General features: G+C 41.2%; 2 protein-coding genes across 2 annotated transcripts in view; both read left to right on the forward strand.

Moving 5' to 3' along the window:
* Window positions 1-311: 311 nt before the first annotated feature.
* LOC121185412 (pituitary tumor-transforming gene 1 protein-interacting protein) lies at window positions 312-9,968 on the forward strand. The gene is made up of 7 exons (XM_041043474.1): window positions 312-576; window positions 791-837; window positions 1,694-1,802; window positions 2,832-2,937; window positions 3,762-3,827; window positions 7,658-7,704; window positions 9,470-9,968. The coding sequence occupies exons 1-7, from the start codon at window positions 456-458 to the stop codon at window positions 9,517-9,519; spliced, it is 546 nt and encodes a 181-aa protein (XP_040899408.1). The 5' UTR covers window positions 312-455; the 3' UTR covers window positions 9,520-9,968.
* Window positions 9,969-11,765: 1,797 nt separating this feature from the next.
* cdk14 (cyclin-dependent kinase 14) overlaps window positions 11,766-27,059 on the forward strand; it is a 153,336-nt gene continuing 138,042 nt past the window's right edge. Inside the window, exons 1-2 of the mRNA XM_041043469.1 lie at window positions 11,766-12,287; window positions 21,405-21,436. Coding sequence (XP_040899403.1) covers window positions 12,194-12,287; window positions 21,405-21,436 — 126 coding nt within the window. The 5' untranslated portion in view covers window positions 11,766-12,193. The remainder of the gene's footprint in view (window positions 12,288-21,404; window positions 21,437-27,059) is intronic.

A 27,059-nucleotide genomic window follows, 5' to 3' on the forward strand; every position in this document is an offset into this window, starting at 1 on the left:
CGTGGCTTTTAATCCTGACAAATGTATGTATTATTTCATATATATTTATTATTTTGAAATTTGACCTTACAGATTGTAGAGCGTACATCTGTTTATAGAAAAGCAGAATTTCACAAAACTGGCGTGTTGTTAAAATTACATGATGTTAATAAGTAAACCGAAAAAGTAAACACAAGAAAGAAAGACAGACAGAAAGAGAAATGTAAGCCGCTTTTAAGCTGGGGGTGGGCGGTTATTTGTTTTATTTATTAACTCCTCCCGCCCGGGGTGTCGAGAATTTACAAAACACGCTAACCCTAGAAACCCAGGAAGTGACTTCAGTGGGTGAAGGCAAAACAACAGCGATTATCCGGAGTCGCCGAGCGCACGAAAAGCAAAGAGTCCTGTCGACGAGCATATATATAAACAGATTCTACGCAGTTTAGGTAGCCAGCTGCTGTTCTGCGCTTTTAAAAATGTCGTCTTTTACAATCGAGAGACAAACACCGACCACTTCGCTGTCTATTGCCGCCGTTGTGCTGTGGGTTAGTTTTGTTAGCCTGGGGGATTGCCAAACAACTCCAGCACCTATAACTCGTAAGTTGAATGTTAGTTTTTTTTAAAAGTGTTACTGTCTTTTTTTTTTTTTTTTTTTTTTTAGAGTTGACATTTAGGTAACGTTTAGCCTGGTTGATAATAGACTTTAATGTCAATAGGTTAGTTCATTAGTGAAATAGTATGATATTTAAAATACGTCACAAAAAATACTGAGCCAGTAACAGTGCTGTAATGGCCTTTCCTCTCTTTTCAGCCTGCTCTGCCCACAAAAACTGTGACACCTGTGTTCCACATGCCAAGGTAAGGCTGCCAGGAATAATGTGGGTGCAGTACCTGAATAGCAGGACCAGACCTTTGCCCCGAAAACATCAAACTCCTGCCATAAATGTCATTTTATGGGCCCTTGTTTGTCAGCACATTAACCTCCAACATCATGGACTCTCGTCCATCGTCCAGAGTAGTGGATTAATTAAAGCAGCAATAAGGAGGGATATTTACTGGATTGTCTGCTTATTACCAAATATGCCATCTATATTTTGCTTGTTTGAATTTTGTATGTATGTAATTTATGAGGTTATTACAGAGATCAGACATTTTTCATGTATTTTCAGATGCATTTTCAGATAAGGAAGGGATCATAAAATCACCATATTTTGCATGGAGTTTGGTTTGATAGTTTTTTAAATGCAAATATGAATGACACAATCTTGTTGACAAATTTTGCAGCTGTCTCTTATTTGAATAGGCCTGCAACCGAATGTTATTTTCACTATTTATTAATCTGCTGATTCTTGTCTTGATTAACTGGATAAATGTGTGGTACATAAAGTGTCAGACAGAGAAACAAACAGAGAAAAGTGTCCATCACTATTTCCGAAAGCCAAAGTCGACACCTTCAAGTGACTTGTTGTGTCTGAACAGTCCAAAAATCCAAACATGCTCTGTTTACTATCACAGAAACCAAAGGAAACCAGCAAATCTTCCTAACCGAGAAGCTGGAACTAGAGAATATGGCATTTTTGGCTTAAAAAAAAAAAAAAAAAAGATTAATCGACTAATTGATGGAGCTTTAAATTTTAAATACCCAGTAGATCATTCTGCTCCTAATAGACCCATTGCCATTCAGAGGGTTGATCTGTGTATTTTGCCTTCACAGTGTCTGTGGTGCTTTACCACCAACAACTGCACAGAATACCCAGTGAGCTGGCTGCTGCCTCCATCTTCAGTGTGCCAGTTGTCCCAGGCCCGTTGGGGAGTGTGTTGGTGTGAGTCCATCAGTCTGATTACGATGCGAAAGATGGTGATTTAGTCTGTCTTTCATATTTCAAAGGAGTCAGCCAAAGCTTTCAGTTCCTCTCACCATATTGCTTCAGTGTCACAGAGGGGAGGTCTCAGTCCTGCAGCACTCTGCCTGCTTCCTCTCTTATTTGGTTGAATAGCTTTGCCAAAGAACGGTCTACAACAGCGTAATAGAAGCGAACCACTGACTCTGTGCACAGCAGAACGTTGCCATTCGATGCAGAAAGTAAAATCGGTGGTGGGCAGGGAGCTCCCCTATTGTTCCTGAGTAGCCAGACAGATGGGGAGAGTAGTCAGCTAAAGGAATGTTGAGGTGGTAAATTTTTAGGTGTGATTTTCAACCACATCAGTAAAAAACAAACAAACAACTTTATCACAGCCTCAAAACTTTGTTATTTCATATAAATACAGATAAGTAGTCTTACTCAATTGATCAAAAATATATATTTTTTAATTGGCTGCATGTTAAAACATAGTCCAGCCATCCTAACACAGTTTTCCTTCTCTTGTCAGATATGCTCAGACCTGGCTGAGAATTTGGCTGATAAGAGACAAAAGAGATCATAAATCAGTCATAAATACCATTGTCTTTGTCAATGTATTTGTCTCACTGTGACCTGATCGCTGCTGCTAGATCCAGTGTGTTATCACTGTAAGATATTATCAACCAGAACTGATAATAAAACACTAAGTATAGTGCTGCTGGAGCGGTTTTTCTCTTCAACACAAAGCCTCCATCTGATCAAGTCGTGTTTGACGTCTTAGTTATGTTTTCTCTGGAACTGAAAGCGTCTCGTGGTTTCATCGTTACACTGTGGCGACTTGCAGTGTTGCAGAGAAGTCAGCAGGTGGCACCATTGCCAAACGAGTTAAATGTATAATGACAGTCAAGTAAAAGAGGGACTCAAAAGTTTGGGGTTTCATTTCATCTATGGCCACAGATTATTATTGTGAAGAGTTTTAATAGGAATTATTTGTGGTGTTGTGTGATTCAGTGAACTTTGAGGCCCTGATCATTGCCCTGGCTGTGCTCGGTGGAACCATCCTCCTCAGCATCGCTGTGTGCTGCTGCTGCTGCTGCTGCAAGAAGCGTCCATCAGGGTAAGGTTAACATGACAAATAAAACCGTATCAAAACTATGTGAGACTGCTGCAACCTAAACACTCAAAGCAACTACCATCTCGTAAAACCAAAAAAACAAAAAGAAAAAAATGCCATTACTTTGTGGCAAACAACAATTCAGTGCAGTGAACCTCTTCGGTTGAACACCTATGAATCCAGGCTACATTCAGTCCACTGCTGTCCCTGTCGTGTTATCATTTGAGCTTCCTGTAGAAGAACACTGTGTGTATGTGGTGCTCTCCTTCAGTGTGCTGGAGTGAATTTAAAATGTCATGTTAGTCAGTCAGCAGCAGGCTGGGCTGTCACACACTTACAGTCCTGTGGGTGTTTGCTCATGTTTGACAGAAAAAAAATGGGACAGAGAGCTTCCCCCAAACTGCCTTAAATTGACCCTGTCATCACATTTCCTTTTTTTTTGTTTGTTTTTTTTGTTTTTTTTTTAATTTACCTACAGGCAGTTTCATTCATCTCACCTCACGATTGCTCAGCTTTTATTAAATTAGGTAATTCCATTATCCACGGTGATGCACCTGGAGCACATCTCACTTTACTTTTGAACATTTCCCTTTGTTTCTCAAAGCTGCAGAGATCGTTCATGAATCAAATATAATTCATGATCTGGAGACGGCAGAATGTGAATCACTGTAACTATGGCGTTCAGCTTTTGTGAAGGATATCTCTCAAGCAAATGTGGCAGTTTGTAGATGCATGTAATTCACCACATCCTGATTAGTCTGATTGCTCTCTGGTTCTGTGAACAGTATTGATTCTGATACTCTTTCCGTGCCTCCTTATATCTTAAGGCCTGACAGAGATGAGGAGAGATTTGCCAGGAAGAGAGAGGAGATCAAACAACGCTCTGAAGAACGGTAAGAGCTTCACTCCAGGCTAAAGCTGTTAGTAATGAACTATAGCAGTGTTTATTTAAATAACAGCTTCACGTGACACTGTGCCTGTCTGCAAATAATAATTCATTAAGGGAAACTAATATTATTATGAGGAAAAGTCTTTGTGTTTTTTTTTTATGTTTGATTGTCCAGACTAATGAGTAGAAAAACCTGAGCGACATGGATGGAGAATTTTGGACTTGACAAGACTCCAATAGCAGTTGTTTGCTAACATGACACGAGCCATAGCACACAACAGGTGACCTTTTAGCCTGGTGGCTAGGCTAACCAGTCGCTTCTTACTGAGGGTTTTTCGACCATCTCACTTTTGGATTTTACAACCTTACCAACTATCCCCAGTGAGTCAGTGACTCAGCAGAAGGCAAACAGAAAGATCGCAGACCTTAAAGAGTATGTTTGTTGGCTTTTTAATGAACTGCAGAAGAAAGACTCTCTTCTGTCCAGACTCCATCTCCAAGCTCCTAATCTTGTCCTAAGTTCTGGAGAAAGTTGTCTATATATACAGCTTCTGTCTTATTTAGACATTAATAATATGAGTGAGGAATTCCAGTCAGGCTTCAGGGCTCATCACAGCACAGTGTCTGCTCTTCTCCAAGTCTCAAGTGACCTACCTGCTAATAAGGACCAGGTTGGCATCCAGGGCACTGCCCTCAAGTGGTTTGCCTGTTACTTAACTGACAGGTCTTGATTGTTAGCGTCTCTGTCCCAATCACTTGTGGACTACCTCTGGGTTCTTTTTATTTGCTTTATATTTGCTCCCTTTAGGCTCCATCTTCAGCAAGCACAGTGTCTCCTTTCACTGTTACGCCAATGACATGTCCATGATGTGCTTCCACTGAATCCTGATTCTGTCACATCCATCTTTTATTTCCTCCTTAATCTGAAATTCAGGATGGCAAAAAAAAAAACTGTCTTCAGTTGAATGACAGAAGACAGAAGTGACTGTTTTAGGTCCTCTCTTAATGATATTATATGAAGACTGACATCACCACGTTAATCTCCTCAGGGGTGGATTATTGCTCACTCTACCTGGACAGTCATCCTTGTTTTGCCTTCAGCTGGTGCAGGCAAAACAGCAGAAATTATAGCCTAGCCATAGGACATCAGTGTACTTAGCTACAGTTTTTCTGTTTTCTTCAAGTGTTAATGGTTTAAAAAAAAAAAACTGTAAATGTCCTCTGAGTTTACAGACGTGGCACTTTTGGCCATGTCAGGATTTTAAACTTGGAAAATGTGTAGATCTGCATCAAAATGAACACCAGTTTTTTTTAAAAATTATTATTATTATTTTATTACTTTATTTTTGGAGAAGGCCTAAATCCTGGAGATATCACAGTATTGCATAAGAATGCCTAAGACTTCCCAGAGTCACAGAAATATATTTTGGACAAGCAAAACTTTGACAGATAGGGGAAAGAACGGTTTTTGGGACATCCAGATATTTACCAAATGTGGCTGACATGGAGTAAAATTTGTAAGATGAGTTTGAAGAAAATCTACAAAATCTAACTTTCTTCAATAGAGGCATCAAAAAAAAAAAAAAAAAATCAACAAAATTGCTTCCACATCTCACAGTTCGGCAGTTATGAATTAAAGTGTAAGTTGTTATAAATGGTGGCTCTTCTACCACCAATACATAATAAGTTCTTTATTAGGATGTCTGTGGCAAAGGAGTTAAGACGCCAACCATGAACTGCACTAATCATATTCAGGTTTTTAGTGATTAGTTAAAATGTCTCTGAAATGACAAGCAAACCATAATTAATAAAAACAAGCCCAGACATTGTGTTAATACACATTTGTTTATGTAATACAAGTACATTACAAATGCAGTCAAACTAGCAGTGTCATCATATCAGGTTCTATGGCACAAACGACCTAAGGATTTAATCCTGTTCTCTCAGTACATCCGGTATTTTTGCCTCTCAAGAGATCCCAGCACAAGCTACAAGGGACTTCCTGCAGCAGAATAGTTCATAGTCCCCAACAAAAGGGCCCATTGTATATTTAGGATTCAAGCAACTGGTGTTTGTGTGCAGCCCCAATGAGTCCGTGTCCTAGAGGAGGAGCTCAGCGTTCCTCTGCTCGCAACGCAAAACATTTGGATTGTCCAGACTGAGCAGCTGCTCTTTGGTCATGTGGTCATGAATAGAGCGAGCTACATCCTGTGTAGTATCCTCCACTGTCAGAGAATCACACAGCAGTGTGTGTTGTAGTAGTGAGTAGACCTTGAAACCCTCCTCTTCCTGCACTCCATAAATGTTTCAAACTCCCCTTTCTATTTAGTGCCTGTGCTCCGAGTGCATTCATCCTCTGAGGATGGTTGGCTGGTGATGTGTCGGTAAGCGGGGCAGTCGTGCGGAAAGATAAGTCAGTCACTGGTTTATCAGCATCACTTGCAGTGCTGGCAAACATCAGAGCCCCAGTTCTCTGTGCACTCGCGTTTGAGAGAGGGAGCCTGTGAGTTGAATTATCCAACCTCCGGTGAACTTTTCTCTCACGTGCCACAGAATCGAGCCAGGGCTTCCTCCGAAGTCAGAGTTAGTGCAGTGACCTACATAGATGGTGGTTCGTGTTGTGAACAGGACGTTCAGAGTAGATAGGACCCATCATGAAATAGACTAGTTTCATGTAGACACGGCAGAATGACCTCAGCACTGAGCCTGGACTGGAGAACAGTCTTCAAGGGACTGATCCATCCATCCATCCATCCTTTTAGATGTGAGACTGATTCTTTTTCATTTTTGGGAGACCTTTGCTTTTGGCGTGTTAGGAAAAAACTCTTTTCAAACCGTGTCACAGTTAGCAAAACACGCTGAAAAGAAAACATTGAGCTTTTATAGTAACTCCCAGCACCCTTCTCTGTGTAGAATATATTAGCATGAAATAGATATGTTTTTAAAACCTGAGCATTTCCATAGGTCAGTGCTGGAAAAGTTCCCACCCTCCCCCTGCTTTCTTTCTGCTCCCCTTTTTTTATTCCTCTTCCTTCACTTGCCACTTGTTGAATCCAGCCATATTTATGCGGAGGGAGTTTTGAACATGTCACTCAATTAGTCGCACCCAAGCCGGGAGCAGGCCCGGGGGGACAGATGGTAAGCAGAGCTCAGCCACCCTGATTCCTCACAGATCACTACCTGGCAATAACACCCTGACTGATTTACACCAGCTCTTTGTGACTAGATGAAGTGAAGTGACAGCTCTGGAGGGTCCAGAGCGTAAAACCTCTTCCCAGGCTTTTGTTACTCCTCAGAAAGGCTGACCGGGGCCAGGCCTTGAGAGCCTCAAAGCCCTGCAGCAGCCAGAGAGCTGCTCAGATAGGAGAGGGATCCACAGAGTTACAAAGGAACTTTCTGCCCGCTAAAATATTACAAAATATTGTAGTCGGGCGATTCGCGAAAATGTGATGTAACACATTAACACAAGCCAAGGTTTAAATGCCATTAATCAAAAGGAAGCCATGTTTATAATGCGTTGTACCTTAAATGTTTTTCTTTTCCTGCTCACCGTTACAGTACATGATGGAATGATCTGAAGGTTGATTCTTTCTGATTGTTTCCCCCTCAGCTGTCTCACGTTGTTCATTTGTGCTGGTGTGTGTTAGCTGATGATGTCTGCCTCGCTGCATCCTGCGTCCTTCCTCTTCCACCTTTGTACAGTTGTACCTCAGAGACCTGACCACTGGTTTGGTGTCTCATTTGGTGCTTAGGGTAGTGTCGGAGGGAAATTGAGGTTGTGCGTGTGTTTCACCAAAACTGAGCGTGTGTTTTGTTTTTGTTTTTTTTTAACAGGAAGGTGGAGAGAAAGGCACGGCACGATGAGATTCGCAGAAAGTACGGTATGTACCAACCTTTGTCTACATTGTATTACCATATGAACTGCATTCAGCCTCTGTCATGATAGTCTGACAGACTGAGTACACATCTCTCACTGTGATGTATGAACCTGCTGTACGTGAGCTGATCAGTCAGTCCAACACAGATGCCGGATGGAAAACGAGGAACGATCCTCTCTGATCAGTTCACGTCAGCTTCCTCTCAGACGCATGTGTTGAATTGGTTTCAGATTTTCCAGGACATTGTCGTTGACGTTCATTTCCATACCAAGTGCCAGCGATGCATTATTCAACAGTAAGAGCCTGGTCCCCTTGCAAAGGCAAATTCGGGTCACGTATAGGTTACGCTAACTCCTGTCTGTTTAAATCAATATAAGCATAATTTATCATATCGCTGGTGTCAAATGGAAGTCCCCTCATGACTGTGAGTAGGATTTTACAGGCTACTGAAACATCCCACAAAGAACACTGTTATAGCCTGTGTTATAGCCTGTACCACACACTGTTGCTGTGGACAAAGTATGGTAACAACTGTTGAATCAGTAGTCACCTAATGAATGGGAAACTTTAGGTCTTCTCCCTCTCATACAGTGTGGTTTTCACCAGACTGTTTAAACTCACATTCTGATTTATTTCTAAAGGGAAAAAAAGCTAAAAATACACAAATATATAAAGTTAATATTAATCTAAATCATGTTCATTTTCTGTTTAAATAACAGAACATTTACCTTTGTGAGTCTGCATGTTGACACAGCCCAGCATTGAACACAGAGTGAAGCAGAGATGGGTCATGATTTTCAAATAGTCAGTAAGTTATAGAAAACTATCTTCTGGCCCTAAAACAATATAAGTACTGTGTTACTACCACCAGAAGGTGGTGCTAATGCACCTAAAAGCTGTTTGCAGCTGCTGTTAAACAACAAAAGAAGAAGAAGAAGAAGCAGAAGACTCAGAGGTGGAGGAGGAAGAAGAAGAAGAAGGCACTGATAAAAGACATGTGGCTCTGTGAGATTAGATCCTACTGTACAAACCCAAAGCCAAAGACGACTACAGCCGAGAAAATGAAAAAAAAAAAAAAAAAAGGAAAGAAATGAGAAGCATGTAAAGCTAACACACCATAAATCTACCACAGCTATGCAGCCTTGCTGTGGAAAGCTTCTCTCCCTTCTCTGAAAGCAGCGGTCCAGGGCAGACATGACAGATGAGGAGAGCGCACTTCCCTAAATACTGAACTGTTCCTCGTTCTTTGCACAGCAGCCACCACTGACATCTGCTATTAACCTAACTAATCCTCGACTTCCCTCCGCTGCCTTTGTTAGTCCTTCACCCAGCTGGTGTTTTGTCAGCAGTATTTCTGCTTTGCTGAGTTCCAGTTAACTCTTCAGTCAAGTTCTTCTGACTCAGTAGTGAAGTGGTTACTGGCATGGACTGAAAAAAAAAAAAAAAAACACAACATAAAGCCACAGTGAGTGTGGACACGTGAATTCTGGTGTTTATGTACTGTACCTCAAAGACACCTACAATAACACTAAAAACAAATGTCTTTCTACTATATCATCAATGTCATAATGTTTTCCACATTAGGATGATGGGAAGAAGTTTTAACTGTTCATATATTGTTGTTGCTGCCTCAAAGACCCATGGGAAATGTAGGCAATCTAAGCAGAGTAACACAGCACATCATGTCCACTGACCCACCATCAGCTTCTGTGTTTTCATTTAGTCTCCACTCTCTCTCTCTCTCTGTCCTCCTGTTTCCTGTGTGCAGGTCTGATGGTGGACTCGGACCACCCATACAGCAAGTTCGAGAACGAGTGAAACAGCTGCACTGGAGCGCTTCCTCAGGCAGCGTGTTGAGCTGGTCTTCATTTTTTTTTTTTTTTAGCTTGGAGTGATGCCCTGTCCTCACACAAACCGCAAGCAAACGAGACAAATACTGCAGAGCGTTGTCCAGGATGATTCCATTCAGACAGAAATCACCGTTTCACACTTTCCACATAACAAACATTGATCGTCGAATTTATTTTTGCCTTTGTGATTCTTGAGGAGGAGACAGTATTTTGTGTCGGTTCGGATGTTGAAGCTTGTTTTTAAACTTTCTGCGAATTTCCTTTGGGTTCTGAAATTTCTTTTCAGAGTTCTCTCTTTTTAAAAAATTTCATATCAGTCTTTGCACTTTGTACATATAGTTTAGATTTTTGAAATGCACAGTAGTGATTGTACTGCAGATGTGTTCTGACACACGAATAAAAAAAAAAAAATCTCTTCTTTTAACAAAGAGGTTCGGTTCATTTATAGATAAAGACCTGGTGTATTTCGGGTGCTGGAACTTTAGAAGAGTGTGGACGTAGATAACTGCTGCCGTGTCCTGTGACACAGCAGCACCCAGCAGAAGACATACAGTTCATCAGTTTCTCCTCGCAGGCTTACGAAGACACTGACAGTCTCACCTGTCTTAATGATGACTCAGCACGTCTTTTCAGCAGTGCTTCCTTAACTCTACTTCTTCAAGAAAGGAGAAAACTATACATGTAGCTAATTACAAAAATTTGACTGGTCAAACAATCCATTCACGCATGATGTCTCTCCTCTGTGTGTCTAAACCAGTGGACTCGCTCTTTTCATTGATTCCTCTTACTTGTAAAGAAAACAGCCCCTGGGGGGGTAGTTACTGTAGCAGAGGAGCTTTCTGCTCTCACATTACCTGACAGGATTCCTGGTCTGAAGAAACCTTTCAAACGCAGTCACCTCACTGCCCATCTGGTGCCACCATGGTTTTTTTTTTTTTTTTTTTTTTTTAAAGCACTCGGTATTTTAACATGAGCACCACCAGTCTGAGTTTTACTGGCTTTTTAATACGTTCGATAAAATTATGTTCCACAGCACAGACATAATCTTTCTTGTGCTGTAGAGGTAGGCTTTAACAAACACATTATAATAAAAGACCAGTTCAAACTAATGAAGCTGTACATTTGTCTCAGTTATCCCTGGGGTTTGGTCAAATGAATGAGGAAGCAGTATGAAAACATTTCAGCCCTCTGCATTCCTGAGACGCTTTCACACTGTGCTGGTCTTTTAACAGCTTTAAAATGAGGACCAGATCCAGACTCACTGAGACAATGTTATGGTACAGGATATATATATATATATATATACGCTGCTACGCTACTGTTGTTTTGATGCCTCTGAGTTACTCATGAGGCTGCTGTGGTGACAGCAGTACAGACACCATCACACTGGAGATGCCAGGCAGACACATAAAGACACATTACAGACGCAGGACAGAGCTCATGAGCTCAGTGCTGCAGGATTTTAGATGATTGATGCAGGGTTTTGGACTGCTCTGATGGCTTTAATCCCACACATCTCTTCAATCCCAACTACATGCTATTGTAAAATGAACTGACAAATAGTTGTGGCTGAATGGGCTGCTGGATGTTACTACCATCAAAGAACTGTGAAGACTTCTGTGGACAGTCATTAATAAAATCAAAAAATGGCGCTGAGATGTCATAATGGCTATAAAACAATCTCATTATTTTCAGCACATGCAGGAAAAGACACAGAGCAGCATGTAACTCAGTCTGTTAGTGCACATCACAAAAAAAAAAAACAACTCCACTGAGATTTCTGTGCATTGTGCTCAATAATTGATCTCCATGATATGAACAAACAACAACAGGCCTCTGGTGGCGTGATTTCTTTCAGGATGAACCATCAGCTGTGGAGGCTGCTCATCCGCTGAAATGAGGGAGTGAGGCTGACGGGGCTGGTGTTGGGGGGAATACCTCGCCCTGTGCGCAGTGACCGGGTATTGTAGTGGGGAGCAGTTTTCAAACAGCGGCGCTGACAGCTAACTGGATTCCCGTGGAAAATATTCCTCCTTCTGCAACACATTACAGGGGCGGTGCTGGCTCGCTTTGACGGCCAGGCTCCTGAGCAAATATGAACGCACTTCTCCCGTGAAGTCCTCCAATCCCCGCATCCAGGGCGGGGTCTGGGGGGGGGGGGGGGGGGGGGTGGAAACCAGAGAGAGAGAGAGTGTCTCCAAAATGACATCTAGATTGCGGTGGAGCTGAGAGCAACTGGGACTCAAAGAAGAGAAAGAAAGAAAGTCCGAGCCAGATCACAGTTTTAAGATCAAAAACCAGACGCACCACAGGAAGGCGCAGCGAATTACGCACAGTCTCCAGTTTGGATGAATCTGCTTCAGCGCGGACTTTTATTGCCTCTTTGGAAATGTAGTTGCATTCTTGAGAAAATCTCAGGAAGACATTTGCTCTTACTAGTTGATGAGAGAAGTGAGAGCTGTCGTTGAGCTTTCGTTTCCTGTGTTTTCCCAGCGCGCTGCAGCTGGGCTGAAGGAGCCCCGCTGGGCTGACTTGAACACCGGTCTACCGTCCCCCGCTTCAAAACCTCGTCCAGTCCGCCGCCAGTCCTCCTCGAAAGTCGGTGGGGAGGTAAAAAAAAAAAAAAATTAGTAATAATAAAAATGTGCGACCTGATGCCAGCCTCCCAGCCCGCGGAGAAAATCGGCAAAATGAAAAAGTTGAGGAGAACTTTGTCCGAGAGTTTCAGGAGTATTGGTGAGTAACGGGGCTGTCTTTTCCATTTTCTAACCCATTTTCCAGCCGCTTTGTGCAAACTGTGAGATTAGAGATGTCTCCAGCTGCAGCTGCAGAACAGGCTGCTGTTTCCCTACTGAGGTGATGTCTGGACACAGTTTGGGGTTAACAGCCATGGAAAAGCCACATCAACTTGGCCTGTGCATATTTCCTTTTGCACAATGTAGTTAAGTCTTTTTTTGAGGGAGACTTTTTTTATTTTAAAGTAAGATTTATATATTAAAAACTAGTCCAGTTTCTAAACAGCTATGAGAACAGTGAGAGATTATTTTCCTGGAAATATGCTGCTGAATTTCAGATCTGATCCTCAGTTACACAGCTTTCTATAAATAAGGTAAACATGGGGATCATCATCATCATCAAAATCATCAAAAATTAAATTCCATTTTTGGTTACTATATGTAAGAAAATCAGTTTGATTAATGGACTGATCAGTCCACTATCACAAAAAAAACCCAAACACATTAAGACTGATTAGCAGAGTAGTTGTTGGCTGGTTTGCTATGGATCAGCTGTAATTGATAATTATATATAAAACGAATAGATGAATAATTTCAGCTCTGATTTCTATTTCTTTTTTTTATTTTGATATTGAAGAATTGGGACTAAGAGCTGGACATTTTACAGTGTCCACTTGTGTGTGTGCTCTCTGGTGGACAAACTCTGTACTGTTGACACTGTTTCTAAATGATTTCTGGTTGTTTATCAGTCCACATGTAAACTGATGCTGATGTATCGGTGATATCAGCTCATATTATCAGCTGTAGTTAACTGTGTTCTAATGCACCTGCACTTATTTTTCTGAAATTAAATACCAACATCCAGCAATGTATGTAACCTCAGCTGTTCCACGGTAAAGAGTGTTTTTCAACAGTTATTTTACATTTGGTTAGTTGGTTATATTCAGTTACTGTGGTTAAGATATGTTCTTCAGGGGACCTCGTTACTTCTGATCTAAAGGTGTTTTATTGGCACGAAAGTTTCAAAAACAATGTCCCCAAAGCCTCAAAATACAATTTACCCAAGTTCACAACATCAAGATCGATATACACATATACATGAATTATATATTTACAGCATATCATGTGTGCGTGCGTGTGTGTCCAGGTCATTAAGTGTCTCTCAGGTTGTGGCATGTTGATATATACTGGGCAGAAAGAATTGCCCTGTCTCATGGTCCAGGGAGTATTTTTAATTTTAGGTGTGATTTAGTTCATTGAAATGTGGAATTACAGAGTTGAATTGGTTAAAGTAATTGTTCCTTATTTCACTGAATGATTACATTTTAGGAGGAAGTTTATCGCTGTCTCAGCCTCACCGGTCCAACACTGACCACATGTTCTGTTCTCTTCTGGTTTTGGTGTTTGGAAAGCAGTGCTGTTGATAGACTGGTCAGAGTGTGTTTGTTGCTTATACTTCACTACTATATAGCACAATAAGCAAGAAAACACTATTCAGTATTCGTTCAGTAGGAGATAGCAGGACAAGGTCATCAGCATAAAACTGAGACTTCACCTCCTCCGTATGTGGGAGGTCAGAGGTCAGGAGCAGTACACTGATCCAACTGAAAAGCAAGTTCGCCTCTCCTCTGGGTGAAGAATTCAGTTAGTTTATCACCAATTTTAACGGCACACCTATTTTCCAAATACACTGATTTAATCTGATCATATATTTTCCACACATATCTCATTGTAGAAGTCTGTAATGGAGTCCTTCATGTCAAATGGAACCAAAAGACCATCAATCCAGAAATCCGAAGATATTTAATATCTTATACAAAATCTTATATATCTGTACAGTGTAAGGCTGCAACTAATAGTTAGAGTTACTGCTGATTATTGGCCAATGGAATATCAGAGAATAGTAAAACCACATGGCTGTTACAGCCTCAGCAGGTCTGAGCTGAAGTGTTTTACCTGGACCATCAGTCCAGAACCAGAAACCATCAGGTTTTCAAGTAATGAAAAGACCAGAAATAAGCATTAACATTGGACTTTGCTCATCATCATCATCATCATCACGCTCTCAGTTTTTAAATATCATTCTTTTCTAAAAATGGATTCTGTGCTGCCAAAGCAACCTCGAGTGTGACTCTGTGAGCAACAGTCATCACAAACACACACACACAGTCACATCACTGGTTGTCAAGGTGCACCCATCATATCTCATTTCATCTTTCTCTCTCTCTTCTTCCCTTTTTCTCACTCATACTCACACACACGCACACATCCTGCTGCAGACACACAGACACACACACACACACATACACACAGAGTGCTTTGGCACAGATCTTCAGGGGGTTGAATCAGTGTGTGTAGAGAATGAAGAGCTGGATGCAGCTTATAAGAAAAGATGAGAGATGAGCAGACGTGAAGTTGGGGTCGATGTCGTGGGAGAGGAGAGATTGGCATTGACTTTTCTGCTGTGCTGACGCTCATCTCCTATTGGCCATCTTTCCTCCCATCTCAATCAACACATCAGAGCATCGATCGGCCTCTCGCTCCGCTCTACGGATGCTTTAACAAAGAACATTCAAGAGCCAGCTTTATTGTTTATGTCCTTGTAACAGTGTTGATCCAACTGGTCCCAGTGGACAGGGCTGCATCACATGTCAAATTATGGCACTGTGCAGTATAATGCATTGTGGGTAGTTTCATTCTAATAGTTCTGAACCTGTTTAATGGAGTGATGCAGGGTTTCTCAGCCTTTTCTGGTCTGTGAGCTCAGGTTTGTTCCTCGTGAGCTGAGCAGTTAGAGAGCTGTCAGTTCGACATGTGAATGTGAGCACAGCATGTTGTGTTTTCAGACTCATGGAGGAAGATCCAGATGGATTAAAGGGCAGTGACAGAACATCTCCAACACTCTTTAATACATTTTTATGAGAGGGATATCAAACATCAGACACATCCCATGTGGTCCCATCAGTAAGGAACTGAGGGCCCCCCCACCCAGAGATGAACTAACTCTGGACTTTGTGAAGGGTGGGTTTCACTCTAATTTACATTTTAATTTTTTTAATGTACATCACAAATTGTATAATAGATGTTTTACCATACTTACTGTCAAGTAGGATTTTTTCCCGTGGAAAAAGTGGAGATAAGTCTGTTCTTGTACAGTATAGTAAATTTGCTGTGCAGCATTTTTCTTTTTGCATGTTTTCAGTCTTTGTATGAGTTTTGATATTTGTTGCATTTCTGGATTTAGAGTATGTTTCCCTGAACATTTGTGCTTGTGCTCTTTTATGAGTTTTGTCCTTGTGGGCCACCTTAGTTTTGGCCTGTGCACACAAAACAGATCTGTAGATCTGTTTTGTGTGCACAGGCATAAGAGACATATGTAAAACTGTTGAGGAGATATTTAGAACTGCAACAAGGTCAATTATTACTATGTCTGTATGATGAGGTGGAGGTTTTATATTTGTAAAACTTTCCAGGAGCATAGAAAAGTTTTATTTTCGTTACGTCGTCACGATGTAAATTCTATGGACCAAACAGGAACATGTGGGCGAAGCCCAGCAGGGGAAACACTAACCCACATTGTGCAGTGGGCTGCACGTTACAGAAGCAAACCTTTTTGGCTTGTGCACCACATAAGTACTGTTCATTCATGTGAGTGGGCGCAGCCTTTGAGTCCTTTATCCAGTTCCTATAAAACATCCATGATCTGTTCAGATTTCATACAGTTCAGTAACATGTAAGTGGAACTGCTTCCTCCTGCATCAAGCTGCGGTCAAATCCTGCACTCCGGCCCACAGTGTCACTGCCCATCGTCCACTGTGATAGCCTGAAACCTAGACAAGAGTCAGGTCAGGTGACCACAAATGATCACAGGCGATCACAGAGAGCAGCAGGGGAAGGATCATTCTGCCTTGGCTGTGTCTCACTTCTGACCATTTTGCTGTTGCTCAGGTGTTTTTCTGTGGAAGCAGATCTGTACAGAACTGACTTGTGAACATATGATGTTTTCACATTTAAAAGACTTTTTTTTTTTAGAATTACGGTGGACGTAGTCTGCGTGTGCGTATGAGACAAGACGTTCCTGTGGAAGAACGTTTGAGCTCAGTGAAACTTCCCTGGATAAATGAAGGTTAAATAGATTTAATAACATGCCAGCTATAAATACACTTCATCGGGATTTAGGTTCTTCTCTGTTGTGCAGATAATACTTTGGTTAAGGTTATGTTACTGCAGCTTTGATCAAAAGTGAGAGATGCTGTATGAAAAGCTGTAGATGCAGGAATGAGGTGTTATGGCTTTTGAGGCAGAAGTGCCAGATATTTATTTATTATTATTATTATTTTGGTCTTCTTTTGAAGTCAGTTTGGACAAACAGTCTTCTTTTCCTCCTCTGTCTTATTTTTATGTCTCCTTGTCATCATCTACTTCAGAAAGGTGTGCTGTTCTTTTCTATCTGCTGCCTGGAAATATAGTATAAACTTTATTTACAGTGTACAAGAACGCTGAATGTTTGACACTGTACATACCACAGTATAAACCATTATTATTTCTAAATGATCAATGACAGTTATTAATATTCATAAAATGATTGATGGGTATTAATAATTGTAGGGCACCACCCTGGTATCAGGGACTGATAACCAAACTGTAAATGGAAATGGGTGTCAGATGGGTGATCACCTGCGAGTGTCAGTATCTGAGGAACATCAGCATTTATGAAGTGAACAGCACTGACCGTCACAATCCAGCTGTTATCACAGGAAGTCTGCACGAATAGTCACAAACAGCGGCTGTTTAAAGTATAACAATATAATTTTTTACTGTCAGCAACATTAGTCAACAACCAATTTAATGCCTTTAATTTGCCTTTAATTATCAAATATCTGTTATCCAGCCATATCTACAACAACAGATGAGGACGAGAGTGTGAGACAAAGGCGGAGATGTGATCTAACGTGTGTCCTCCGGTGAGAGGATGGTGTTGGGGCAGGCTGGGTTATGGTGCCACACTGTGTGTGCACCAAATGTGTTCGGGATGTGTGTGCAGAGGTGTGTAGGTGTGGGTTAGTAGAAAAGAGAGAGAGAGAGAGAAGCGTGTAAAGAAAAGCAAAGAAGATCCTAATTGATGTGGAGAGACACATTAAAACAGGGGTGTCCAAACTGTTCCACAAAGGGCCGTGTGGCTGCAGGTTTTTGTTCCAACCAAGCAGCAGCACACCAGACTTGACTCATTTAATCAACTGATCTCAGTCTTCAGACAGCTGATTGGTCAAACTGTGTGCTCTTCATTGGTTGGAACAACGTTCAAAAAGCTGCAGGTCGTCGGCTGCCGCTTGCGGCTGGCTCCAGAAGTGAGCAATTCTCCATTGACCCCCCATGTTAAAATAGCTAACTTTACACCCTGGCACATTTTTTGTTTTTGGTCTCTATTGATAGTTTCCACCTCCGTGAACACTGGGGGGGGGGGGGGGGTTATTTTTTTGACATCCCCTTGGGCTAGGCGGCTACCTCCAGCGGTTGACAGGGGACTGCACTGTCCGTGTTTGTTTGCCAATGTTCGGACAGTTTTTTGTGACAATATGGCTTGTTGTAGTGTGGACTGTACTAACCGACTGTCGAAGGAGTCTGTGTTGCAGTTTTTTCGGTAAGTAAATTTCTCACTATTTTACCTGGATGTTTGCACTAATTAGCATGTATTAGCATTTTTTGCCGCTAGCTTATGACTTCATTGCCGATTTCTGGTCGCTGCTGATACAGATAGAGGACCGGAGCAGCTAATGTTAGGAACGCTGTTGCGGTGTGTTCCGTGCTCTTAGTCCGTTTATTGTGGGAATACTAGGCTACAACTTTATTTCGTCTCATTTTTCTGTTTAAAAAGTCCGACATTGCATGGACAGAGCAGCGCCCTCAGTAAGCGGCTGCTGTTGTTTGTGTGCTGCTGTAACTGTAAGTGGATAGTGGATGGATGCAGCGGTGAAAGCCGGTAAATATTAAACATTTTAATATATTATTATTATTATCATTATTTGATGGTTATCATAAATAGTAATGTTTTATTATACGTTATACATATAACGTTTTAATATATTTTTATCAATAATAATAATGATTGTTTCACAGTTAAATAACAGGCTAGAAATAAATTTCCCCCCACAACTACACCAAACCCTGCAGCTCCACCTAAAACCTCTCTATCTGAAACAGTCATGTTTAAAACACAGCAGCAACATTATGATCTCTGTTGTATGCTCTGTGTCGCGGTCGTACGGGGTCGAGCTAGTCGGGTCGGACTCGGGGACTGTCGCGTGGTGGATGTAGCTGCGTGTAGCTGCCGCTTAGCTTGTTAGCCTAGCTGATTAGCTGATTAGCCTTAGGCTAGCTCGGTTGCTCCGAGCTAAGTGGCCGGGTTCTTGGCCGGCTGACCCATAGAGTAACCGCTTCTCCGCCACACACACAAAAATTGCAAGGTTTGTAGTAATAGTTTTATGGTGCTTCAAGTCTCAGTGTAAAGTCACGGTGAAACTTCTCAGACTCTCAAACAAGGAGGCAAATATGACAGTGTCCTAACAAGCTGCTGGAAGTGAAAGTTTTAGTCTGAGGCCATTTATTTTCAGCAGCTATAACGACAACTGTACCGGCAAATTGATGCAGCTGTGGCTAATTAACAAACTCTGAACTGGCAAGACAACAAAGAAACTCCTGGCTGGTGTCTGATTTGTATTCTGCACTATTTACACTGTGCCAAGGATTATTTTTCAAAGAAGAAGAGCAAGTTTGACATAAGGACAGTGGCTTTTGGAACCAGTGGATAGATAATCTAGGTGACTGGTGGCTTGGTATTTCTGAAAATAAATAAAATACAGCACATAATATTAAACATTATCATGCGTAGTGTGTTAAGTTATTGAGTTATATATGTATATATATCATTTTAAATACCTGAGTTGAGGTTGTAATGGGTGTTTCCTGTATTGTGTATACTGTGCATACTAAATCATCCATGTCAGGCGGAGCACAGAGCAGAGGCTTTATTCTACCTGCAGTCTAATCCATTGTATTGAGTGTGGCTTTGCGGCTGTGATGATGCTGTCTGGAGTGTCTGGCTAGTCTTTGGGGAGTGTGTGCGTGTGTGTGTGTACTGACCGTCTGAGGACAAGGAGGCAGCGGTTTAACGGCTCAGTGACTGTGCTGACAATGCTTCCCAACACTCACTCTGACATAAATAAGTCATTTTTACTGGGATGCGGCCCCCGGAGCGCTCTTGTCTTTTAGCCATCTGTACTGCCTTCCTCATTAGACAACATAATCATCATTAAGTATGTTAATAACTAAAAAATCATTGTTTAGCTATTAATAACACTCTTCATAGGCTTCTGGGACTGTGACAGATTTAGAAATCAAGGCACTGTTGGTGATTTACTCTCCTCCTTCTCATGCTAGATGTGAAGAATATTGATGTCCAGTGAAATATTGTAGCATCACATCATCACGATTGTCAGTGTGGATTTAGAAGTAACAATTAAATAGCCTTTTATATGCTTGTACTTGTACTTCTTGAATGTTTTAGTTATCTTTGCAATTTAGATTTTTACATTGTGTTCTCCTTGCAAAAAAAAACATTGGATGCAACATATTATATGTTAATGAATTCTATTTCACAGAGAACCACTGTGATAGTATTTTAATGGGTGATCATCACACACCCCTTTGTAGAAACAACCCTAATAACAAGATTGAATTGTAGTGGACATAGTTTTGGAGCAGCTATGTAAAAACCGCATGTAAGTTTCAGGTTCATACAGTCACACCTCTACCTCTGTTTGCTGTCTGCATATGTGGCTGTGACCCCTGCACTGGTTTTACTGTTGTCTTACCAGATGATCAGATGACCTTTCTGTGTATGCAGACAGAAAACACTGCAGGCTGAATGCTATCAGATGGTGGTGGTTTGACTGACACTGTGATCAGATCTCAGCCCAGTGTAGATGACGTCTGTACAGTGTGACAACATTCCTAAGAAAAATGCTTCACAGTTCAAAGACAAACAAGAGCCTGTTCCGCAGCATCACTGCAGGAGACTGGATCATTAAGATGTGTAAGACACTGTGCTAACATTAGTGCTGACAAGCTTCTCCGTTGGCTTTGAAAACCAATATGAGTAACATTAGTATAGTTAGCAAGGCTACTTTAAGCAGCCTATGTAGTCTCTGTCTGTCACTTGACCTTGATCACTTCTCTGGACCTGGGGACATGGCATGTCATTGTAGACAGGTCTAAAGCCAGCTCCACATATCTAATTAGCATATTGAGTATGCAAATATGCAAAATGTAAATGCCAATTAATTGTGAGCTTGATTTTTCAAAGAGCTGATGAGTCATTTCATCTATAAAATATCACTTTATTGTTCCCAGAGTCCAAAGCGATGTCAGCAAATGTCCAGAATCCAAAAATATTACATTTACTTTGATATTAAGACAAGAAAAAGCATCAGGTGATCACATATGAGAACAACAACTAATCAGTTCTCAGACTGATTGATAATCTGCTGATTGACTAATCATTGCAGCTCTAATATTTATCTAATATTAGATGTTCATCTAGTTAGTGTGGAAATGAATTCTTGATCCCAGGAAGACGTGTGTATGTGATCGAATGTTACTAAGTCAAGGTCACTCACTTTCTCTGGCCTCATTCATGTGGAAAGCTTTTCACAGCCACTGCATGTCAAGGCTGAGATGTCACGAAGTTGAGTATATGTAGTCACAGCCAAGGTTAGTGTTTGATGTCATACTGTAAATACCAGCTGAATGTAATGTTACCCATACAATGGAATATGTTAGTGTGTGTCCTCCCCTGCTCATTCTGCCCTCTGCCCTAATGAACTCCCTCAGAAAAGTGAATTATCACCAGGACTAGTGAACTCTTCTTCAGTTCCAGCCTAAACCAGCACCCACACTGCTGTAAGGAGCACAGAATGAACTCCTGACTAATTTCAGCACAGTAACGAGGTTGTGTGTCGTGCTGCATCTCTACCAATAGCCTTTTTTTTATTTTGTTCATTCTTCAAAAGATGTCAATGCAGGCGGTGTCTGATTCTCTCTTCCTTTCTTCTTTTCGCAGCTTTCAAGAAAGAGGACAACGGCTTTGATGAGGTAGGTTGAAAACAAAAAGCAAATTTTTAGGGAGCTTGTGACATCACTGGCCCAATTTCAGGGCTCGTACGCTGCATTTTTCAGGAAAATTATTCATCAAGGTCTTGTTGGCCAGATGTTGTCAGAATACTCTGCAATGCGGTTGATTTTTTTTTTTTTTTTTTTTTTTTTTTTTTTTTTTTTTTTGGGGATGTGGATTCCGCTGTAACTCAGTGCATATGGTGTGTAATATATTCATGTGTGGAGCATGGTGGTTTTTCTTCTCATCCCAGAGACGTCCCTCGGGGTTAGTCACCATCACAGGGCTCCTCTGGCCTGCCAAATGAGACATCAGCACACGCACCAGCCACATTCTCTCTGTATGAGTACACCCATGGCTACAGACTTGTTCCACAATGTGCCCACTGTTCTGAAGTGAAAATAGACTGAATCTCCTTTTGTCGCGTTTCTTGTAAATCTCCGTTCATTGTAATAAAACGTGCGGTCAGATGGCCTCCTCGTTCTCTCTTTGAGCAGCTGCAGTGTTCTGGTGAATTGAGTCCTGACTGCCCCTGCCTCATCCTGAATGTATAACTCAAAAGGGAGGGTTGTGTTGTGTAAAGGTGCTTATTTGCTGTTGGGTTGCACCAATGATTTGAAATTTTTAAAAACTCTAATGCCTCAGTATAAGTGAGGTTGAACCTGACTCTCAAAACTGTATTGATCGCTCTTGTTTAGCCAGTGTTTGACTCCATGACATATCGACCTTAAAAAGCAAACACTTCCCTGTTTACGTATCCAGCAGTCATGACATTTTCATTTGGAGTCCTCTCTGACTCCACCACCAACTCCTGGGAAACATATCTGACCCTTTATAGCTGCTAAATACTGCACCGTGTCTGTGTTGGTGTTCGGTGCTAAGCAGGTAGTTTAAAGTGGTAATATCAGAGCTGCTCCTCTGAAAACAGCTGCCCGCTGCTGGAAATGAGATTGATGAGATATGTGAGGCTTGAACCAAAGCAGTAACCACGCAGCTGTAAAACCAAAACAGCGAGTTGAAAGACACTAAAATGCTTCATAGACCTGAGAGGAACTGGAGAGTTAGTGATAATTCTCTGTGAGATTATCACTACATGTTACCACTTTTTTATTCCACGCAATTTACCATTTGTTAGTGTAAAAATATTCATACGTGCAGCTTTAAGGCCTGAGAAGCAGGTGACAGCTAAAGTTTGCAACTATAATTTAGTCAGGGAGGTAGTTTACCAGGATGTAGCTTTGGATGGGGAGAGTCCATGTAGAATCAAGAATATACTGATGATGCTTTTAGGCGCAGGCAATAAAACCTGGAAAACAAAAATCAATCAACTGTTTATGGGGAAAAATAATCAGACATGATTGTCTGTTTGTGTCTAAACTGGAAAACCTGACAAACCAAGATGCTTCATCACTCTGATGCATCATAAAAGTCAATATCACCATTAATTCATTGATTTGCAACATTGTGCAACATGTATATATCATTATAAACAACCAGGATTGTTCAGTATAAATGATATGGTAGAGGCTCTGACGCTTGACAACGCTTGCCTCACAGCATCCACTGTTATATTGTACAATCCCAGATGCTTCTGTGTTTGTTTGAAGCTACGTTAAAACAGTTTGTAGTTCATCCTGTAGATTATTTGTATTGTCCTGGGGACACTGGGCTGGTGTTACTGTGCATGCCTGTATAACATATTGATCTCTCTCACATTCTCTCTCAGTGTGCTGTGTTAGGCGGCCCGTTGATGAGGCGGTCGATAGGTTCGAGGATACTGGGATGTTGCATTTGGTTTGGAAACTCTGCTTGGCAGCTCTTTCGAATGAAAGTAACAGTATTGAGAGTATTGTCTGCAAAAGGCAGTGGCATCACTTAATGAATAAGTGATAAACACCAGCATGCTTTGTCTTGATGTTGCAACCATGCAACCGCTGTGGTTGGTGGGTAGATTTTCTTAAATTATTCCATTGGATAGACGATCTGAAGTCCAGAGCTGTTCCTCAGGAGAGGTCTGAAAAAAAACAAAAAAACATCAGGCCTCGACTGATCATCTGACCTAACTGCTGCAGTAGAGTTTGGAGGAACAGGAGCAGTTAGGATTTTTCATGTTATTCAAACAAATATGCTGATTTAAGAGTTATGTCTGTAAAATAACAAAGTCCCACCTAAAAGTCTCTGATGGGTTTGATTATTTTTTCCAACCTGCTCTCTGAACACAACACAAGAAACATTTGATTCAATGATATAATCAGAAGTATTGGCAGCAAATATGAGCTGTGAAACTAGGGAAAGAGCAGTTAGCTTGACAGTCAGCAACAAAAAGCCTGGAGGTATTTGACTTTCAAATAATTTAGATAAACGTTAACGGAGAAGCTGAAACTAGGGAATAGGAAATGACTCAAACCTTTGACTGATTATCTAAATATTTGCAGATAAACGTTGTGTCAATCAGATCCTTTACTTTTGATCAGGTATTTACTGATCTACGTCAAGAAACCTGTCTAACTTTAGATTATATTTTATTCGTATTTGTATTTATTAAATGACTAAGCTGGTCCTGACTTTAACTGATGTTTTGAGGATGATGTCAGTTCATTAATATCCCCAAAATTTGGTCAAAATTTGAAAACATACTGTTTCTAAACGAGCTCAGACATGTCTGTGGCATTGCTGTAATGTGATCAGCTCATCGACGGATAATTTGGCAGGTTCACAGCCAGTTTATTGGCTGGGCAGCAGTTCTGTTCTGGAGTGGTACTGATATCATAAAACGCACAAGACAATACTCAGAACAAACGAATCAAATGTCAGTAAGAGAAGGTGGCAGGTGTGAATGAACCCTCACAGAAGTTGTGGTTCTAGTTGTTGTTAATTAGAGCGCCACCATGTGATCACAGTGAGTGTCATTGTCTGAGACGTGAAGGAAGCCACTTTCTAAATTCACTGGTTTTTGGATTTACTGTTTCTGGACTTCAAATTATTTTATTCATGTCATGACATCCATGAAAGCAGTTAGCATTATGGACTTAAAGCTATAAGAAATCTGACATATTCACCCTGTTCTTTTAAGCTCCATCTGATTTCTGTTTTCAATATTCAGCACAACTTGAAGACAAACTGTGTGCCCTTATACTGCAGCCTCAGCTGTAGTGTGGAGATGTGTAGAAGGGGCAATGAGAAATGCTGCATTGCAAGATTTTCCCATTGAGAGGACCTTGGAGAAGTTTCTTTATTTTTGTTGGCAAAGGGACGTGAGAGCTCAGATATCAGAGACGTCACATATATTTGGCAACAGGGCTGTTTGTCAAGTTTCCTGAGCTTATTTAGATAAGAAGATATAGCCCATGTTCTCCTTCAGGACGGGACTTTTGTGGTGAAACAATGTGAAGCCGACCATTCCTAGAAACCATTGCCATGGGAATCCGCTCGGACCGTTTGCTATAAATGGGCCTTTCTGCTAAGGAAGAATGTAAAGAATCTGAGAGGAAAAAAAAAGAGTCCTTCCTGTCCTCTAACATGATGTTTGTAAGAAAGTGAATGATGGTGGACAGCTACGGCATGTGAGCGTATATTAGCTTGGTGGAAAACAGCAGAGGGTGGTGGTGCACGTGCATGCATTCATACCTTCTGTGTGTCAGCAGACAGAGACAGAGAGCTTGTTTGTAACCGATGCCTGTTGAACTGATTATCATTTATCATAGTGGATAGGAAACTATGTGTCTGTTTAAACCATAAAGATGGCTGAGGTCTGAGCCTGCGTTCAGACATCAGGAGAAGCAGAGTCTCTTATTGCTTTTATTTCCAAGGTTTGATATTACGCCATAAAAACATTCAGCTGGGTGTAGGTCCACAGAAGAGATCACCGGTCTTTGGTCTCACAAAAGACTGTTTTCTGATTGGCTAAAGGAAAACCTCTTGGATCCTGATTTTGAAATGGGGGAGGTGGGCTGTAATGTAGGTGTATGTGACAGTAAAAAAAAAAAAAAAAAAAGCAAATAGACCTCACCCTGGGGGTGAGGGTTACCACAGCACCTCTTATGTGGGTGGTACATTAATCAACAGCGGTCAGTGAAATCTTTCCTCAGCGCTCACAAGGACTTTTCACACATTGCAGTGCACCAGTTGTTAACTCAGACTCATTTTTCTCTTTTTACAGGAAAATGAATTGGGAGGAAGTTGGAGGGGTGTGGGGGGTTGGAGGGGCGTGTAATGGGGTGGCACGTCATGATGTCTGACTTTGCTTATCATACACAAATAGTCATTCGTCACCCAGCCACAGGAGGCCGCCTCAAAAAAATGTGAACTGAAGATGTTTTTTTTTTAGTTTTCAAGGAGTTTTACTCAAGGAGAAAGAGCTGTTCTGCCTCTGAGTCTGAGCAGGGCAGGAAATCTCTGCTCCCATGTGAGTTCTTCCAAATGGACCAAAGATTTGAGAAACATGATGAGCTCTTGCCCTTCTCTCTCTCTCTCTCTCTCTTTGCCTGCCTCCTTCTCTAATGGAAACAAAGATACTGAAACCTAACTGGCTTAATGCAGATCTCTGGTGAAAGTGCTGCAGTCAACAGAAAGAGCCTGTGGAAGGCTTTGATTATTTAAGGTGGTGTCTCTGCTTATCGGCTTTGTGTGCGCTGTGATCTTATTGTCTTGGACCAGTTTGCTGTCACAGTATTGTCTATAACATTCAGCTTAACCAGACTGTCAGGGTTTGTTGTTTAGTCGACAGAAGTCCTGATTGCTACTTAACTCATGTCTGTCCCATCAGCCATCTTTGAATCTTTGTTCTCTCTCTCTCTCTCTCTTGTACTGTCTGGCTCTTTGTCACTCTCCATTTTGTCTTTGTCACACACACAGTCTTCATTTTCTATTCTCAGTCCAATTTGAGCTGAATAATTTTACGTGTTTGGTGTCAGAATCAAAAATTAATGCAACGAATGTGATCCTTAATTACTGGAAGCCCTTGGAGAATCCATTAAAAGCAAAATGCTGTCATTAGTTCCAGGGAGCGTAAATCACAGTGAATTCTGTGGTATTTTTTTTTTTTTTTAATCTTGTACTTCCACGCCATAATTCTTGCTGCTCTCATGTGTTTTTTTCACAGTATGAGCCTGGAATTATAACAGGCTCTCAGACAAGATTTAAAGTAGACCCAAACAAATTCAACCATGATCATTTTTCTTTTTGTGACCACCTTGAATTAGCATTTTCAAGACAAATGTCATTAACGGCCCATTTGTTAAACCGTGTCACATGAATTGTCCATTTTTAACTGAGACATTAGAAGAAACTTGTGAAGTCCAAAAACTCCCTCTTTACTAATGAATATCTTCTTCAACTTGGTGCTATTCATATTAAACTTATTGTAATGACATTTCTTTGTGAATATGTTGCGGTATTGTCTTTAGCATGGGTTCAGCTGTATTCCTTTCAAATAAATGCAGAAGGAGAAATATGTGCTCGTGGCCACTGCGGAAACAATAAATATTCATGTTGTCTTCACCCCATTGGTCAGTTGGTCAAATGGAAATGTTGCCGTCGTGTTGGGGCGTGGGAGCAGTTGTTTTTTTCTGCTGTATTTTTTTTTCTATATTCTCATTTTATAGG

Source organism: Toxotes jaculatrix, chromosome 8, assembly GCF_017976425.1.
Source record: "Toxotes jaculatrix isolate fToxJac2 chromosome 8, fToxJac2.pri, whole genome shotgun sequence".
Classification (NCBI taxonomy): Eukaryota; Metazoa; Chordata; class Actinopteri; family Toxotidae; genus Toxotes; species Toxotes jaculatrix.